At 46.8% G+C, this 18,137-nt stretch overlaps 1 protein-coding gene across 1 annotated transcript; it reads right to left on the bottom strand.

Annotated features, from left to right (window-relative positions):
• Positions 1–12,032: 12,032 nt before the first annotated feature.
• LOC125542489 (AP2/ERF and B3 domain-containing protein Os01g0141000) lies at positions 12,033–13,655 on the bottom strand. Its single transcript, XM_048705543.2, has one exon. The coding sequence runs from the start codon at positions 13,401–13,403 to the stop codon at positions 12,333–12,335; it is 1,071 nt and encodes a 356-aa protein (XP_048561500.1). The 5' UTR covers positions 13,404–13,655; the 3' UTR covers positions 12,033–12,332.
• Between the last annotated feature and the right edge of the window lie 4,482 nt (positions 13,656–18,137).

Here is an 18,137-nt window from a genome sequence, read left to right as displayed (position 1 = left end):
AGACGCCCATGAAATGTGCGTGTGCGCAATGCGAAGCAGCTAGGACGTTGCCACAAGTTAACTCCAAACTCCCCAGACCTGGAAAATTTTCCTGTCAAAGTCTACTCTCGACATACGCTCCGAGTGGATTCCATGAACTTGACCAAACCAACACTGCGTCCGCAGCTAGCATGCGTTCTTGCATACATGCATGGACCAAAACCAAGGACGATCACCAGCTGCAGAATATATGCAAGTTGCAGCAGGGGATATCATCAAGGTGATATTAAAATGAAAAAGGGTGTGCATTTTACAATTCTTATCTGTCCATGGCTCCATGCATGCATCTGTGACGCCATCCACAGAATTTGCCTGCTGCCTAGTTCCATATGGACGAGAGGTTCTTTGAATCTGCATATGCTCAACATATGATCACCAGAAACCTACTATAGTATTCTAGGTGCAAGTGGCAATAAGCTCCATTCTTTGAACCATATACATCGATCGATCATAAAGGTGATCGAATAGCTAGGCCAGCTAAGGGACAAGTTGGTTGTCCTTTGATATGAACAGGTTGCAAGTTGCAAGAGGTGGAATTGAGGGTGGCTGGTTGGAGATGGAAACTTGAGCCAGCAACTTGTTGGGTCTGATACTGTGTGCTGCTAGTCCGAAACCATGGAAAAGGTTTTCCCTTGGAAACCCACAAGTGGCTCTCCATTCTAACAAAATTTGGACCCTACAAATCGTTTTGTGGTGATCATGCTTTCCCCCTTGGCTTGAATGGGTCTAGCTAGAGACATAAATCCATGCATGAATCCACACCTAGTCCGATTCAAATTTCTTCCACTGTCACATTCTAGCCTAGGATATGCTCCGAATAGTGGTTAGACCGTGTTCGGCGATTAACCAGAGAAACCGGTCGTAGATGGGGTGCCGGATTTCTAGTCAATATGTATATGTCTTTGTCACAAAAATGAGGTGTCGTTCATTAAGTACGGGCTTTTAAGTAGACACATTGTAAAATTACCTCATCAGCAACTATGTGCACTTGCACATTTCATTTTTAAAAACAAGAATCATGTTTGTTGTGTATTAGAATGTGAGCTACTTGCTCTCACAGAAAGAATGGCTACTTGCAATGTGCAAAAGACAGACATGTTCGTGATCTACGCAAAAATAGTATATTGTTGGACAAAATATACCAACTATTTGTAGAAGTGTGTGCATGTTTTTTTGTAAAATCATGAACCTGTTTACATCTCGTTGGCAAATCTTGGTAGTGGACATACTTTTGTACAATGTGCACTGTAAAATTATTTTGAATTATGCGGATGCCCACTTTCTTTTAGGAACGTTCAGGCATAAGCACCCATGGTCGCTATAGTATTCCCATCATTTGTGCTTTATGTATGGATAATACGAATTTATCATCAGTAGCAACACTTGCCTTAAAAAGGGAACTACTAAGTTTCAAGCTACATCATGTATAACTAATGATCTGATAAGAAAAATAAAATATAACATATAAGAATCAAATGTTGAAGCATATATGCGTGTGTAGCCCGTCAGAAACAAAAAAAGTTGGTCCATATTTATCTAAAACTGATTTTCAACGTAATTGTATACCTTGCAATAAATATGTATTTTCTAAAAAAAGCCTTAAAATTGTGCCAATGATATAAAAAAACATCAAGGACCTAGGGTGAAACCTAAGAGGAAAGAAAGCCAGTCGATCAACATTAACAATGCAAAATAAATATAACATACATATACCTTGCAATGCTCCTTCCTTCCAAAATATAGCGAGTGTATTTATTTTTTCCAAAAATGAAACTTCACAAAGTTTGACGAAGATTTTAGTTAAAAGTATCAACATTAACAATGCAAAATAAATATAACATACAATATGTTTCTCGACGTATCTAATGATATTAATTTTGTATTATATATGTGCACAGTTTCTATAAAAAACTTGGTCAAACATTTTATGAAACTTGACTTTTGAAAAATAAAATCTATACACACTATATTTTGTCAGTCTAGACAAACACACACTTTCCTCCTTGATTTTTTCGACCACACTTGATGCTAGCGAGGGTCAATTATTGAAGACTCTTGGCAAATACAATAATCAAATTTGACAACACTTGTTATTGAAAAATTTAATAAAGTGCAAAACACTACAAGTAGATACCAACTAGTTGCAGAACAACATGCAAAATAGACATGAAAAAGGAGAAGAGGTGAAGCTAATTTCGGCCTCGAGTGCGTTGTATGGGAATTGGTGCACGGGCACGGGCATGGCGATACTAAGGGCATCACCAGCCGGCTCCCCAGGAAGGCCCCCAAGAGCACTTTTTCGTCGCCGGCGGCAAAAAAAAGACCCAGTCACGCCCCCACGACCTCAATTATCGCCGGATTTGGGCAAAAATACGGCCGGCGAGCCCACCCCAAACCCAGGATCCCGGGGGGCAGCTGGGGGAGGAGAGAGACCGCTTTGCATGCCTTGGGCCCGCCGTTAGCCTCCCACTCCCTCTCTCCTTACTTTTCCTCCGGGGCCCATCCACGTGCTTCTCTCTTCTCTTCTCCTTCTCTCCATCCACGGGCGCAGCAGGGTGCGCAGCCACGGCGGGGTGCGGGGCGCGAGGTGTGGGGTGCAGGCCAGGGGCGAGGCCACGACGGACGGTGCGGGGAGGCGGCGGACGCCCTCGACCTCCTCGTCGTCTTCTCCGGCGACGATGGCGCCGCACACCGCCCCGGCCTCCAGGAGCCACGCCGTCTTGTGCACGTGGATGTACTCCAGCTTGGCGAGGCCGACGTCGGCGCCCTCCCTGGCGAGGTCCACGACCTGCCCCGCCGCGAGCCCACCCGCGCCCACGGCGCCCGCGAGCTCCGCCACGCTCCGCACGCCCACGGCACCCACGAGCTCCGCCACGCTCCGCGTATTGCTCTTGCTGCTGCCACCCTATCTGCATCCCCGCAGCCGCGGTGCCGGTGCCATCCTAGGCGCGCACGCTGCTACATAGCAGCAGCGACCTCCGCAGCAGTATCAGCGGCGAAGCGACTGGCACCTCTTCCTCCCCCTCCTCCTCCTCCTGTGTCGGCAGTGGACGCGCACCCAACGCCGTTGATGGGGCGCGAGCGTGACGCCCGTGGTAAGGACGAACGGCGGCAGCGCGGACGGGCCGTGGTTGCGGAAGAAGCCGAAGTGGTGGGGCGGGGAGGCCGGGCGCGCGGGACACGACGCGGCGCTAGCGGCGGCACACCGCCACGACCGGCAGCCGCCTGAAGACCTCCAGCAGCATGCCGTGGGGCAGCGCGGACGTGATTGGCATCCACGGCCTCATCACCTCCCGCTCCTCCGCCAGCATCTACCCCGTCTTCGAGTACATGGAGCACGACGTCGCAGGACTCGCTTCCTCCCCTGGCCTCTCCAAATGGAGGGACTGCGCCGCGAGCAGGGCCTGTATGCACCGGAGCGTGCCCACGGCATCGCCTGTGACCTGCTCGACGAAATGCCGCTGCCTACTTGAGCCTCAACACTGCTCCTGGGGGGCACAACGAGTGGAAAGATTTGCGCCCCCAGGCAAAAAAATTCGCCGGCAGCCCCCCAAGGGGCGAAAGAAATGCCTCCTGGGGATGCCAACGAGTGGAGATGCTCTAAGAGTTTGCTGCTGGCATGGTTCTGTCGGTTTTTTTTTCTAATACTACGTGGTTCATTCCTAGTTGGTTATGTTATGTAAATTTCGGCTTCATCAACTTAAATGAAATATGGTTGTGTGCGTTAGAATTACACGAAAGCTGGGTGTTCCAGCCCCCTTTTCAGAAAAGGGTTAGGAATCTTCTTTATGTATGGTTTGGCGGGAATGGATGACCACTTTGTTGCTTTCCTGCTCATTTGCGGGTGCAGAGGAACGAGGCAGTGTTCTAATCTAATTTTTGTTCCCAGCACATAGTAGCAGTATTGAAAGTATCATGTAAAATATGCACACACATTGCATTGCTAAAGAGACGCATGACATGATTGGCAAGACTTGACGATGCACATACGCACGCGGCCGGTGGAACCATTGACCGGTGACCATTGACGGCGAAGAAAGCTTTTGACGCCTGACTGCACGTGAAGCATTCATGGCCTTGTCCTACGACCGTGCACGGGTTTTCATTGGCCAGCACACAAGAGACGACAAGGTAGGCAACAGGAGAGAGGGAGGAGGTCTGAGAACTCTCTCTCTCCCTTCGCGCACACAGGCGCATATACACACGCTTGTCATGGACACAGGAGTAGTGCATGTACATTCTGAGCATGCATTGCCTTGACGCATTGGTGAACATGCACAGTTAGTACATGCACATTCTGAGCATGCATTGGTGAGGTAGCCAGTGCCCAAACGATGCATGCATGAGAGTGTGAATCGCTCCACTCCAAGTACGTTGTCGTATTCCCTGGTACTGCTCCAAAAGATTAAATGGCCTAGCATTTGCCTAGAGAGAGGCAGGATATATTTCAATACTCCTCCTCACGTCTAGACATATTTAGTTCTTAGACATGGAATCGATATAGACCGTAGAATCTTTTTCTTTAACTACTGCATTGACAGGATCTTGGACTTGCGACATTTTGGCTTGGATACCATATCGACTTCATGCTTCAACCAACTCAACCCAAAATCCTAAATTGATGAAGAAAGACGGGATATATCTCAATAGGGCAGACAATCAGATCACTGCCCCGACAGATGAGAAGAAGTAGAAAGAAAAACCTGGCTCAGTCCATTTAAGAGATGCTCTAATAGCAACAAAAGTCCACAAACTTGGCAGGTCCGAACACTATTCATCCACAAAATCACGAAAAGGGGAATCACCATCAACAAACATGATAGAGTGCGGTAAAAAACTCATCGACCAACCACAATGTGCCGTTTAGCCGCCGCACGGGGTCTATTGGCCGAGTTGGCTTGTCACTAATAGCCTCGTGCACTTTTTGCTGATACAACCCTCATTCTGAGCATGGGTTGTCTAGCTTCATTGGTGAACATATAGAGGGAGTGCATGAGGCTAACTCCAACGCACGACCCCAAACGGACGTCTGTTGTCCGGATTTTGTCCATTTGGAGATGGCAATGGGGTGACATCCACCCATTTTCTTGGATGCGGCGGCCGTGCGCCCAACGCGTGGCCTCATCTTTGCCGCATCTCATCCGGTGGCTGGAGGCCCATATGCATTCTTTAAGCTAAAATCAAACATAGCAAATAGTTCATAATCAAATAGTTTCACATCCAAAATAGTCTTACAACCCAATCGAAATAAAAACAATATCAAACAGTTTCACAACCCAATCAAAATCATTTTTCATGAAAAGAAATTGAACTAATAGATCTATTGGTTGCCAATGTGAGTCCACATGTACTCAACCAAGTCATCCCGGAGCTGCATATGAGTATGCCAATCACATATTTCATGATAGAATGAGGTGAATTGTTCAAACGTTGCCGTTCCTCGGTGCCCTGGCATAATATTTTCACCCTGAAAATCAAACCCTTGGTCGTAGCACGCTCATCCTTCACGATCATGTTGTGCATGATCACACAAGCAATCATCACCTGCCAAAGCTTCTCGGTGCTCCATGTTAGTGCGGGGTGTCGAACGATACTGCATTGAGATTGAAGCATACCAAGAGCACGCTCTACATCATTCCTAGCACTCTCTTGCATTTGGTAAATCTCTGTCTCTTCTCTCCTTGCGGACTGGGTATTGTCTTCAAAAGAGTTGACTACTAAGGATAGATACCATCAGCTAGGTAGTACCCCTTGCTGCAATGATCTCCAAGTTGACTTCTGGAAAGTGGCCTTCTGCAAGCCTGGCAAACACCGGAGAAGCTAAAGCGATGGTCGTGGTTTGGACTGTCGGGCAAGACAGCAAGGAGGCGGTCGGCAATGGGCGGTGGTGGCGGCTATGGCGGGCGGGGGAGGAGGGCAGGCCTCATAGGGGTGAGAAAATGAGCGTATGTGTCCCTGACAGGCGGGTCAGAGGAGGACAAGGGCGTGCGTCCCGCCCGTCCACAGCATTGACACAAACGGGGACTAAGTTTGGGCCATAAATGGGTCGGAAGTGAATCGAAAACAAATATTTTTCCATTTGCTCCCGCGTGTTGGGTCGTGTTTTTGTCTGTTTACCCTTAAACCGACACGGCCGGACCATTGGGGTTAGTGCGTGGGAGTTGGCCCAAATAGTACTATGAGCGTGCATTAGTGAGGCAAGAGAGGATGACATGAGAGTGTGAATCGGCGCAAGTACGTTGTCGTATTGGCCTAGTACTGCTCGAACCTGGAGTTGGCCTATATTGACCAAGCCTAGATAGATGAGAATAAATATACTACTATGTCTCAGTGTACTACCAAAAGCAGCATGCCATGGCCTGTGACCGTACGCACAGAAGACGCCACCACCTACATAGTAGGAGTAGTAGATAGGTACAACAGTACTGCTAGTAGATTGATGCGGTGACTGTGACCGCGGTACATCCTCTTGAATTTTTCTGTCCGCCGCTACAGTTACAGTGAGTGCGAGCCCTTGTTGTGTACGCCCGTCTGGTACATATTAGAAAAGGACAAGCCTGACCCACACCAATTGCTACGTGTACACCGTCCCATTACTCCAGCAGTCAGTCCTGCGAGACACGTACGTAATAGCTGCTGAGATTCTTTTTTCTCTTATATTATATATATGCTCAATTGAGTAGCAGTAAACTACAGCGAACAAAAGAAAAGCGAAACGGTAAATGGTACCCCCGCCTATCCCAATTAATTAACACAACGTCTATGCCATGTGAGCAAGACATTGTATAGAGTCGCGTCAATTAATATGGATATATAGGAAACAGTAGTAAAAACACATCGACGCAGTTGGTTCAATTACATATGTGTTTATGCACAGTTTGTTTGAATGTGTTTTATCTGAAATAATATTTTTTTTCTCTTTGAACCATAGACGGGTCCCAGAGCTTCTATCAATCACAAAGTGGTAATCGTGTGAAGCTTTCAACAAGACTCGAAAGAGAGGAAAACACAAACATGTCCCTATTTTTTTTAGGAAGGACCCTAAATCGAGTTCAAAATCAGGTCCAAATTGCATCCTCTGCTCATATACACCCTTGACATCACCGACACCACTTGAGATGGCAAGATCGCCGCCGCGCTATATAGCCAGTTGGAGCCAAAAAGGGTTTGGTGGACTCCAAGCCTAAACAGCCCTGCCTCCTATAAAGGCTCCATGTCGGGAGAAAGAAGATGAGTTGGCGCCGATAAGCTGTGGACATCGATGCTCCAATAGGCCACCCTTTGGCCAGAAGATACACCAGAGATGCATTGAAGACCGACTTTCGATCGCCACTAGCCGAAGATCACAACAAGTGTTGTAGTTCCTCTGCAATCGCCCATGTAGGCGAGCTACTTCCCAGTCGCCAGGATCTCGAGCTCCACCTCCCAGCTTCTCCAACTCCATCACGACGGCCACCAAATCAATGGAAGAAGGGAAGGCCTTGACCTAGCGAGCTTACTTAGGGAAACACTGGTTTTGCTTCCTTCGGTTGCACACTGTAGGAAGGCCGCTGATAGTCACCGTGCACAGCTCAAATACGGCAATGGCATGCTCCGACTCCAACATGACAATATATGCCCTAAATGCAAGACTCTGGCTAGACGTGATATGTACACATCTTAGCCGTGCTCCTTTCCCTTCTCTTCTCCGGCAAGCAGAGCACATAGGGAAGTGGGTCGACCACTGTACATAAGTGACTCTTAACGGGGAACCCTATAGGAGAAGATATTAGGAGAGAAAAGAACACTTAGCCTATGATCTAAGCGGGGCCTAAACTATGGCACCTACAAAGTGAAACATTCTTTACCAACAAATTGAAATGATCTCAATTACGAAAATCGCGTGTGCAACGTCTATGCAATAATTTAAATCCCGGTTATCACGGTGAGGTCCAACCTTTTATGCTAACTATAGTGGAAGCTAGTATGAATCCCTATTAATATTTAGATGCAATAAAAATGATGTAGACCACATGAGTTGGAGAATTCTCCCATCTTTGTGAAACAGAACATGTACCGCTTTGTTAGAACATCGCTAACTAACAAGATAACTGCAGATATAAGAGACCATAACCAAAACAATAATTGTTTCACCACAAACATCCTTAATTAAGAAATATATGGATGTTGAAGCCGAAAAAATGAGGACGTTTCATCGGTTTTCTCATAATCTAGGCCTATATAATAGATGTAAATGTGCCTTTTCATGAAGTTACATAATTATATGGATGTTGAAGCAGAAAACATGAGGTATTTTCACAAGTTTTCTCATAGTCTAAGCCTATATAATAGATGTAAATGTGTCTTTTCACGAAGTTAAATATTTATATGGATGTTGAAGCAGAAAATATGAGGTCTTTTCATGGGTTTTCTCATGTCTTAATCTATATGGGTGTTGGAAGTGAAAGCATGCCAAGATATTTCACCAGTTGAAGCTGGGATGTTTCATTGTACTCCCTTCGTCCGCGAATAAATGTACTTCTAACTTTTGTCCTATGTCAAAATTTTAAAACTTTGACCAACTTTATAGGGAAAAGTACTAGCATTTATGACACTAAATTAATATCACTAGATCTATTTTGAAATGTATTTTCATAATATACCAATTTGATGTCATATATGTTATTAGTTTTTTGTATATAGTTGGTCAAAATTTCAAAACTTTGACTTAAGACAAAAGCTAGACGTACACTTATTCGCGGACGGAGGGAGTACGTATATGCCTTTTTATTTTGTGTCATTTGTAGCCTGTGTGTGTCATAGATCGAGGGTCCAAGTGGTGTCTAGCTTTTCTAAAACTGTGGCCCTATTATTGATGCTGCATCGGGGTCCTGCATACAACATCCCAGCAATATCTCTGTGTAGACTTAAGCTTAACTGAATGTAATGTTGAGTGGGTACAATGAACCCACCTAGTAGTTCCTGCTCATGCAAGTTGGCTGCTGTTATTGCATATCAATCTGCAAGTTGCCTAGCTAAATAGCAAATTATAGTGGGTGTACAATATTACTATGAATTGGTCCCCGTCCTTTCCTTAAAAAAAAAGGTAGCCGATAACGCCCACATGTGTGAACGTTAAGGGGTCTTGTCACACGTTTTGTGTGGTGTCTAAGAGAACCAGCCCACACGCCTATGTGTTGGCAAAACAAGTAATGCCCACACGCCTCTTTTTTGCCTCGCGGTCCCTCCCACACGCCTACGTGTGGGCAAAATAGATAACGCCCACACATCCGTACGTCAGGCCTCCTACCTCATGGTCGCGCATGCCCCGCGTGACTGTCACCACGCGTCCCCGCAGTTGTCATGGTCCGGACCCTCTTCCATGTTCATTTAAGTGCAATTGCCATGTTGCTGAACTACAGTTGCCATGTCGGACAACTATAGTTGCCATGTTGCTGAACTACAGTTGCCATGTCGGACAACTATAGTTGCCATGGTTGCTCAACTGCAGTTGCCATCTCAGGTCAACTGCCAGATGCCATTTTTAGACAACTGCAGCTGTTGCCATGTGTTGTGTGGTCTACTATAGTTGCCATGATTTGAAAACTTTAGGAGTTGCCACCTACTAACACTAGGCAGTTGCCATGTAGCACTACAAAAAGACATGACAAAATAACATGGTCGGGTAAAGAGAGAGTTGCCATCTGCTTACAAGCACACTAGGGGCAGTTGCCATGTACCCTGCAAAACACATGGCAACTGACAACTTTGGGTGTGGGAGAGGAGACAGGCGTGTGGGCGCGGTGGTATCTTTAGGAGTTGTCATCTACTAAACACTAGGCAGTTGCCATGTAGCACTGCAAAAAGACATGGCAAAATAACATGGTCGGGTAAAAAGAGAGTTGCCATCTGCTTACAAGCATACTAGGGCAATTGCCATGTACCTTGCAATACACATGGCAATTGATAGCTTTGGGTGTGGGAGAGAAGACGGGTGTGTGGGCGAACTGATAAACGCCCACACACCAGCCCCTCTGCGTGCGTTGAAAACTAACGTGTGGGCGAACTGCTAAACGCCCACACACCAACACCTCCGCGTGGGGAAACAGACGTGTGGGTGAGGGGATGAATGCCCACACACCAGCTCAATCCTACGTGGCATAAAAAAATCTGGCAAAACATGCCAAGATTCGTGCAAACTCAAACCGACGTTGATCCATGCGTGTGGGCTAGATGCAAACGCCCACACGTGTGGGCGTTAGTATTTCCGAAAAAATATATACCACTTGTGGATTGGTATTTTTTTTGATAGTCAGCAATCATGACATGTCCATTTAGCAATGGGTACGATCTCTACCATATTGTCTCCAATATAACTCAGACTGTCTATTGAGATATTTATGATTCCTGGATGTTAACATATCTTCAGATCACATAATTGACACATATATTGGAATAAAGCAGAGATGTGGCATCTATTTGAAACAACATAATGGAGCCTATCTAAGTATATATACAAAGAAAAATACTTGTGTGCTCGATTTCGGACACATTTGTGTGCAAAACATGATTGACCATGTGCAACCATAAAAGACAGCACAGAAATAAGACCAACTGGGCATGCTCAATACAGAAAATTAACTGGCTGCAAGCCTGCAACTACAACAAACCTTGCTGCTTTTGTCCAATGTACGATTATGGTTTGTTCATTTTTTGTATGTGAACATATTTATAACATGAGTACATCCATAACTTCAGTACATTATTCTAAATTTACAGTGTGTGTAATGTGCATGCATCTATTAAAATAAGAAAATGACATTTAATCAGCACGGTGTGTTACTTATGCAAAAGATGCTAAATTTTCATCAGAGATAGAAGCTTTCATATATTGATGTGAAATACCTTGATCAGAAATTTAAGTGAGGCTCTTATGAAATAAGTACATACGTATAACTGACCTAGCTAGGTTACTACTTACTACCCTTTGTTCTAGTGTCTATTAGATAGTGTTATTTGCATGAAAATCATTTGTAGAAAAAGTTACTTCACATATCATGTTTTAAAGCATATACATACCTTTCCCGCAAAAAAAAATCATACACATACCTCTTCGATACCAGGTATGTATTACTTCTTACAAAACATGAGAAAGCGATGGAGAAATTTAGCTATGTGAGCGAACTAATCAAGTCAACTATAACACAATCGAAGACCAAGAAGCAAGTAAAATCAAATATATTACTTCTTACTTGTATGCATGCAAACATAGACGGTATTCAATCTTTTCTGCTTCGAATAAATCTATCATGGCTCAGTTTTAGGTAGTCATCAATATACTTCTCCGCAGTCGTATATATGCTGTTTACACTAACAAATCTGGTCAATAACAATATGGTCAGATCGTTACATAACTCAAAGCTCAGAAACAAAATAGGGATTCATATAAACCTAAGTGTCCCTTAGTAGTATATTCATGGTTTGGTAAAGCTTCTGATCATTTTAAAGAGGTGCAGTAGATTGATGTAATATTATAATTTAAGCTAGCAAGATCTTAAACAATAGGGTCGTGAACATTATACAGGCAAAAGTTGAAAACTAACATGAAGATAAACATTACTTGATTGATAGGTACATATAAATTAATGCACTCCTTTTTGGTATATGAAATACTAATGTAAGAATGATGAAGTTGAAGCATCTAGTGTGAGCGAGATGTTCAATCATATCTAACGGAGACCCACTGAAGCAAGATATAGCAACATATGCCAAAAATGAATGCAAATGAAGATAAAACTGACAAATTTAGCCATGTGAATGTAACACAATCCATGACAGCAAACAATTCAATTATTTGTCATGTGTAAGCTCTCAATGCCCATAATTTTCCATGCATGTATGGAAAATACTGATTTAGCAATGGTTTCTTATTGCTTGCTTATGTGGTTGCGAGGGATATCAATTGGAGTAGTGAACAAATCTTGATTGAAACATACAGGAAACACATCTCTTAATTAGATGGCAGAATGAATTTATTGATGTGTCAAGATGATAGTACATATATAGATATATATATGCAACAACATCGTAGGATTATTATGATCTCTCTAGCTAGAATTCCTAGTGGTGTACACACTACACACACATAATTACATACAACTCATTTTGCAATCGGACTTAAGAACGAGTTCTATGCAAAATTCAGGAACAAAATTATTCTAATCCACAGACAGATCAACATATATCATGCATGTAACAACCAGAATAAAGACGGAGGAGAACCGGAGAGGAATATAGAGCTGTATGTGCAGATGCTATAAGACGAAGGCACCTAGGGCAGGAGAGTGCTGGCTGTGTGCCACGCATTGCCTCTTGAACAACTCCTGCTCCGCCTGCGCCACTCGCCCCCTCTTCTCTCCGGCGATGTCGACGCCAAACAGCCTCACGACACGGACTTGTTCTCCATTAGCTGCCTCTGCCACAGGCGGCGACGCCGTTGCGGCGCCGCCGTCAGCGGGGCAGCTCGCCATCGTCTTGTTCTTCTTGCAGTCGATGAAGAACTGCTTCTCCTGCCCGTAGGCCGAGCACGAGAACACGATGGAGTCGCCGGCACCGAGGCCCTTCTCACGGACGAAGCGGCTCCAACCCTTGGTGAGGACGTAGCTCTGGCTGCTGTTCCAGTACGAGTACCGGAACCTCCACACTTTCCCCTCGCTGTCCTCGAAGTTGAGCAGCACCCCCTTACCGGTTGTCGTTGTCGTCTCCGGCGTGCGCTTCAGGGGGAAGTGCTTCTCGGCGTGCTGCTTCGGCACCACGAGGCGGTTGAGCTTGCCGACGTCACTCGGGGTCACGGCCTTCTCGAAGAGGGGCTCCCGCGCCCACGACGGCGTCGGCTGGGCGCGCGCCCCCATGCCGCGGCCGCGACGAAGGCCCTGGCGCAGCTCGTCCGCGTAGGTGTGCTTCCGGAGCATGTCGACGATCTCGGCCTTGGAGTGCGCCGCCAGGAAGGCGAGCTCCGCCTCTGCGGCCGCGCAGGGGAAGTTGGTGGTGGCCTCGCGGCCCCGGTACCGGAGCGCGGCCACGTCATAGGCGCGCGCCGCCGAGTCCTCGTCCGGGAACGTGCCGAGCCAGACGCGCGCGTGGCGCTCGTAGATCTGGGCGCCCCACCGCCCGTTGGGCTGCGGCACAACCCCCTTGAACCGCGACGACGCCGACTGCGCCGATGCCGACCGCGAGGTCACGGACTCGTCGGCGATGGCGACAGGCAGGCTCGGCGCAGTCGGCGGCCGTCCGCCGACGCCCGACTCCGTCGTGGCCGTGGACGCGGCCCCGGAAGAGTACTGGGAGGAGTGTTCCCCCGTGGAGCTCAGGATCTCCACCCCCATGGCTGGTTGCTTTTCTGTGGTTTCTTGGCCTGGTGTTCTCTGGAGTGTGTGTGTCTGTGTGCTTGTGTGGGCTTTGCTGCTAGCTAAGCTAAGCCAGGTACATATGCAAATAATGATGTGCTGTTTTTCTTGTGTTGTGGATGTTTACAGGTTAAGATCGATGAGATGCTGTTCTAGCTAGGGTTGGAGACAATATGATGAGGTGGTTGATGTGGGGTGTGTACACATGTGTTGGCGGTGTATATATAGATAATGTGGTGTTTCTATTTTGGATGGATGCATTTACAAGTGTACACGTATTTTGTGGAAGTGGAGTGATATGCTGGCGGCATATTACTTTGTGGTGCTTAATTTGAAGTGATGGTGGAGATTTTTCATGCTTGCACCCTCCAAAAGGTCCATATTACATGTGGTTTTCTAGCGTGTTGTAAGTGGGAGCTAGATATTATTTTATTTTAGCAACTTGGATGTTGATGTATTGGTTTACGATTCAACGTACTTGATGCATGTAGTACAACATGATGTCTGTCCATAACACACAGGAATGAGTAAATTGGCTTGGAGATATGCATGAAAAGAATATACTTTTGGTACATATATATAATGAGTTGGTTTGTTTAAATTCTCATATGTGATGAAAAGTTAATACACTAGCTCTGTTGCAATAATAACGTGTCGTCGAACTTCTGCATATGTTGACCACGAATCCTTGAAAAATAATTTGGATCTTTTAGACATAAATCGTACCATAGATTTCCTATAATAATAGTTCTTAGCAAGCCAAAAGAAAATATTTGCCAATCTAAATAGTTGTACAATCATTTTGTAGTTATTTTTGTGCAAATTCATACAAATATTATTGGCCATTCACTCATTCGAGAATATGAAAAACATATATATCGTATATTTTAGTAAACACTGAGTAGTTTTCTCCGTTTTTGCTTCCTTCTTTTTAGTCATGCACTTTGTTCGTTCTTGCTAGGACCTTCCTTTGATCTTCCTAGTCTAGAATCAACATGCTTTCACACCTTCATACCATTAAAGAATAAAAAACTATTGACTTTCCTTGAATCAAACCGTTTTCAATACATGCTCTCGGCGAGCTAATTTAGTTCTTGCAATATCGTTACTATTATAACATTCTCTGTTTTTGAAAATAATAAATAGATAGATAAATTATTACTTTCTTGAGTTTACCATACAATTTTATTTTAGGTCATGTGTTAGATTATCTACTCTATTAAAGTTTGGAAAAAAGGGTACTAGGACTTGCGCGCCAAGAAAGACGGGCATAATAAGGAACTAAAATTACATTCCCTTACAATTCAACACTTCAACTTAAAAAAAAATATTTCCAGATAAAAAAGGGAATTATAATTAAATATAATATATGTATAATATTTCATCAATGTGAGTTAGTTTCGTTGCATGTAAATTTATTTTTTCATGGTTTAGATATGATCTATAATTCAATTTTCTAGTTGACTGATTCAATCCTTGTTGATTTGCATTTGCCCATGTTAGACACAACCCCTGCGGATGGTTAGGGATTATACACCAGTACAGTAGGATTTGAGCCTAATTCAGTTCTCAACAATATTTATGGTTGCATAGAGTCTGAATCTTGAATGGAGTTCTAATCATAAATTAAATCAGTCACGATAAATGCCAAAAATCTTGTTAAACGGATGGATATTTTTACTTTAATCGGTGCCATTCAGAGTCAGACACGCAGTTTATTTGGTGCTTAAATGGGTATCACGCACGCCTAAACAAGACTAGAAGCCTTACTAATTATTTTATTTGATAGTTGTTTGTTTTCCTCACGTAGGTTTTGTCTGCATAATATAATCAGATGGTAACCGTCATTACAAAGATAAAACACAGGGCAGTATATGTTATCCCATCTGATGTGCACGTGTATGAAGAAAGTCAAGGCCGTGTGTCGTCATTGAAGAATAGGTATGCATGTAACGTCACACTTTTTCTTGAGTTTGATTGTCAGCTTTTTATAGGCAACACATTGTTGGCAATTTAACAGAAAAGTGATGGACTAAGTTGCAAAGACTTCTGCTTGGGGTACAACAAGTATAATAAACAGGTGGACCCAAAAACTAGTGAAATAATGTTAGGCAGATGTTACTATTATTAACAGTATGTAAGAGGGACGCTTATTTAATTTCTCAAAAAGGAAGAAGAGGGAAAAACCTTATTTCCACGTGGTCAATATTGATTTGGCGAGTTAATAAAGTGGAGATAGGTCAATTAACTAAATTAACTAAATTATTACTCCAGGTGACTCAGAGAGAAGAAGGTTCTTAGAAAGATAGATGGTTGGTGCGCCCGAAAGTCTACTAAATTCTCTGGCTGTATATGCATGACCAGGTGACCGTACGTCCCTGTGCACAGCCTTTACTAATCTAGTTTGATAGATATGCCCGCGAAAAAAAAGTTTGATATAAATAGTTATCTCTTTTTGATATAAATAGTTATCGATACAAAGATTGGAATCAATTCAGACTGACACTGTTATTTTTTTTAAGAAACACCGGGTTAACTTTAGGAGCACACACTAGCTAACCTAACATCCACAAACCTGCAATGAAACATCAATTCCGTTGAAATTATATTCCGCCTTGTGCAAACCTAGATTCTCAAGTCCCATTGGCAATATTATGCACTCTCTGGAGCTATTAAATAGCATGGGTATTTGTTAGTCGAGTGCCGGCGCTGCACAAGTCTTAGAGCATCTCTAGCCACGTCCCCAATAGGTCTTCAGATGATTTTTCCGCGCCGGCGCCCAAAAATCGGCCCAGTCGCGTCATCAGGAGCCCGTTTTTCATCGGTTTGGGCCGAAACTGGCGCCGGTGGACCCAGGCCGAACCCGGCGCGCTGGGGGCGCCAGGGCAAGTGATTTTGGCGCGAACGAGGATGGGCCCGCCGAGTCAGCGAGACGCCGCTTCGTCGTCCTCATTGCCACGGTTTCCGCGGGAATCAATGCGAAGGCTGCGGCGCCGGTCATCCTCCATTGATGCCTCAAGGGCGGCGCAGTGAAAGAGCCGCGGCGCGCGTCCTGCCCTTTCCCGCCACGCGTCGCCCGGCATGCGGCCTCTCGCCGCCCCGCTGCGGCTATAAAAGGCAACCTCCCCGCCGGTGGACGCCACAGTTCACATCCCCCCCTCTCCAGCGCACAAAGCAACCCCCCCTTCCCGCCGACGAACAAATGGCCGAGAGGTTTCCAGGCGACGGCGCGGCGGCGAACGGCTTCGCCTGTCGCCACCTCCAAGAGCCGGAGGCGCGCATCGTCTACGAGGCCGAGTATCTGGCGCCCCCGGACATGTGTGTGCCGGGGCCATGGAGGCTGAGCGCCGGCGGCGTCCCGGTGCTGCCTATGCCCGAAGGGGCGGCTCGGCGGGCCGAGATGGCCCGCATCCGCTCGTCCCTGACGGAGGAGCAGCAGAACAAGCCGAGGTACGCCCCCGACAGCGAAACGCTTTGGACGATGTACTTCGAGTGCCGCCGCCAAGAGCAGATCGCCTCCGCCAACGGCGTCATCCCCCGCGGCTGCCTCAACGCCGACAGGCAGCGCTCGAAGGCCGCACCCTCAAGGCCGTCCTCGACCACATCGAGACCGGCAACGTGACGCGCCTCGAGTAGCCGGCGCGGCCGTCCTTCTCTCGCCGGCGTGGCAGCTCCTGGACGCCGCGGCGAATGGAGCCGGGGACGTCATCATCGTGGGGCTCCGGCTCGCCGGCTCTCTCTACCCCGTCCAACCCTCCTCCGGATCGCTGGCTCTCCGCCCCGTCAAGCCAGAACCGGAGGAGACGCCGCTCCGGCGCCGCACCCGCGGCGGCGCCCTCGTCATCAATGAGGGCTCCCGTCCCTCCCCGCGCTCCCTCCACCTGGTCCGGCTGAAGACCGAGCCGGGGCTGCTCCCGGTGAAGCTGGAGCATGCGGACATGGTGGCCCCCAACGATGAGGCTGCTCTCAAGTGGGCGAAGGAGGACTACGTCCGCAAGCAGGTGCTCCGCCAGCGCCGGGCATACGCGGAGCTCCAGGCCCGGCGCGGCGGGCGCGAGGTGGGCGGCATCATCGTCCTCGACAGGGACGAGGAGGACGAGGTCGGGCCGTCCAGTGCCCCACCGCGCGTCGGCGACCCTAGCCAGGGGTGTAGCAGGGACGGCGGCGGCTCCAGCGGGGCACACGACGATGACGACGACGATGGCGGCGGCGGCGACTACACCTGCTTCTACATGCTTCTCGGCATGTAGATGGCGGGCGGCGGACGCGGGCGCAGTTCCTAGGCATAGTTTGGTGTAGTTTAGGCGTAGTTTGCATGTTTTTATGTTTTTGTACAAATTTCAATGAAATTTTGCCGAGTTCATGAAAGTTCGCTGAGTATGCAAAAAAGTATGGAATAGCGCCGAGCCCGTGGCGACCTGTGGGCCGACGACTAGGAGCGGAGTTGCTCCCACGCGCCAATCTAGCGCCGGTTCGCCCCCAGGTGGCTCTTTTTCGGCGCCCTGGGGGGGGGGGACGGCTGGAGATGCTCTTACGACGCTGTCTACTAAATTATCTGGTTGTATATGCACAAGTCTCACCGCTCCTCCTCGCACCACTGGCCGGCCAAGGCTGTACCGAGACGGATCTGGACAGGACGCCGGATCCGCAGCCATCGAAGCCACCCATGTGCCCGTGGCCACCACATCATCGGCCATGTAGATTCCTATCGCC

Source organism: Triticum urartu, chromosome 3A (assembly GCF_056163025.1).
Source record: "Triticum urartu cultivar PI428250 chromosome 3A, HENAU_Tu73, whole genome shotgun sequence".
Classification (NCBI taxonomy): domain Eukaryota; kingdom Viridiplantae; phylum Streptophyta; class Magnoliopsida; order Poales; family Poaceae; genus Triticum; species Triticum urartu.
This window is presented reverse-complemented; position numbering and strand designations above follow the sequence as displayed.

What these genes read in the sequence shown, in the direction of transcription:
- LOC125542489 (XM_048705543.2), bottom strand. Translation starts at nt 13,403, where the DNA reads ATGGGGGTGGAGATCCTGAGCTCCACGGGGGAACACTCCTCCCAGTAC.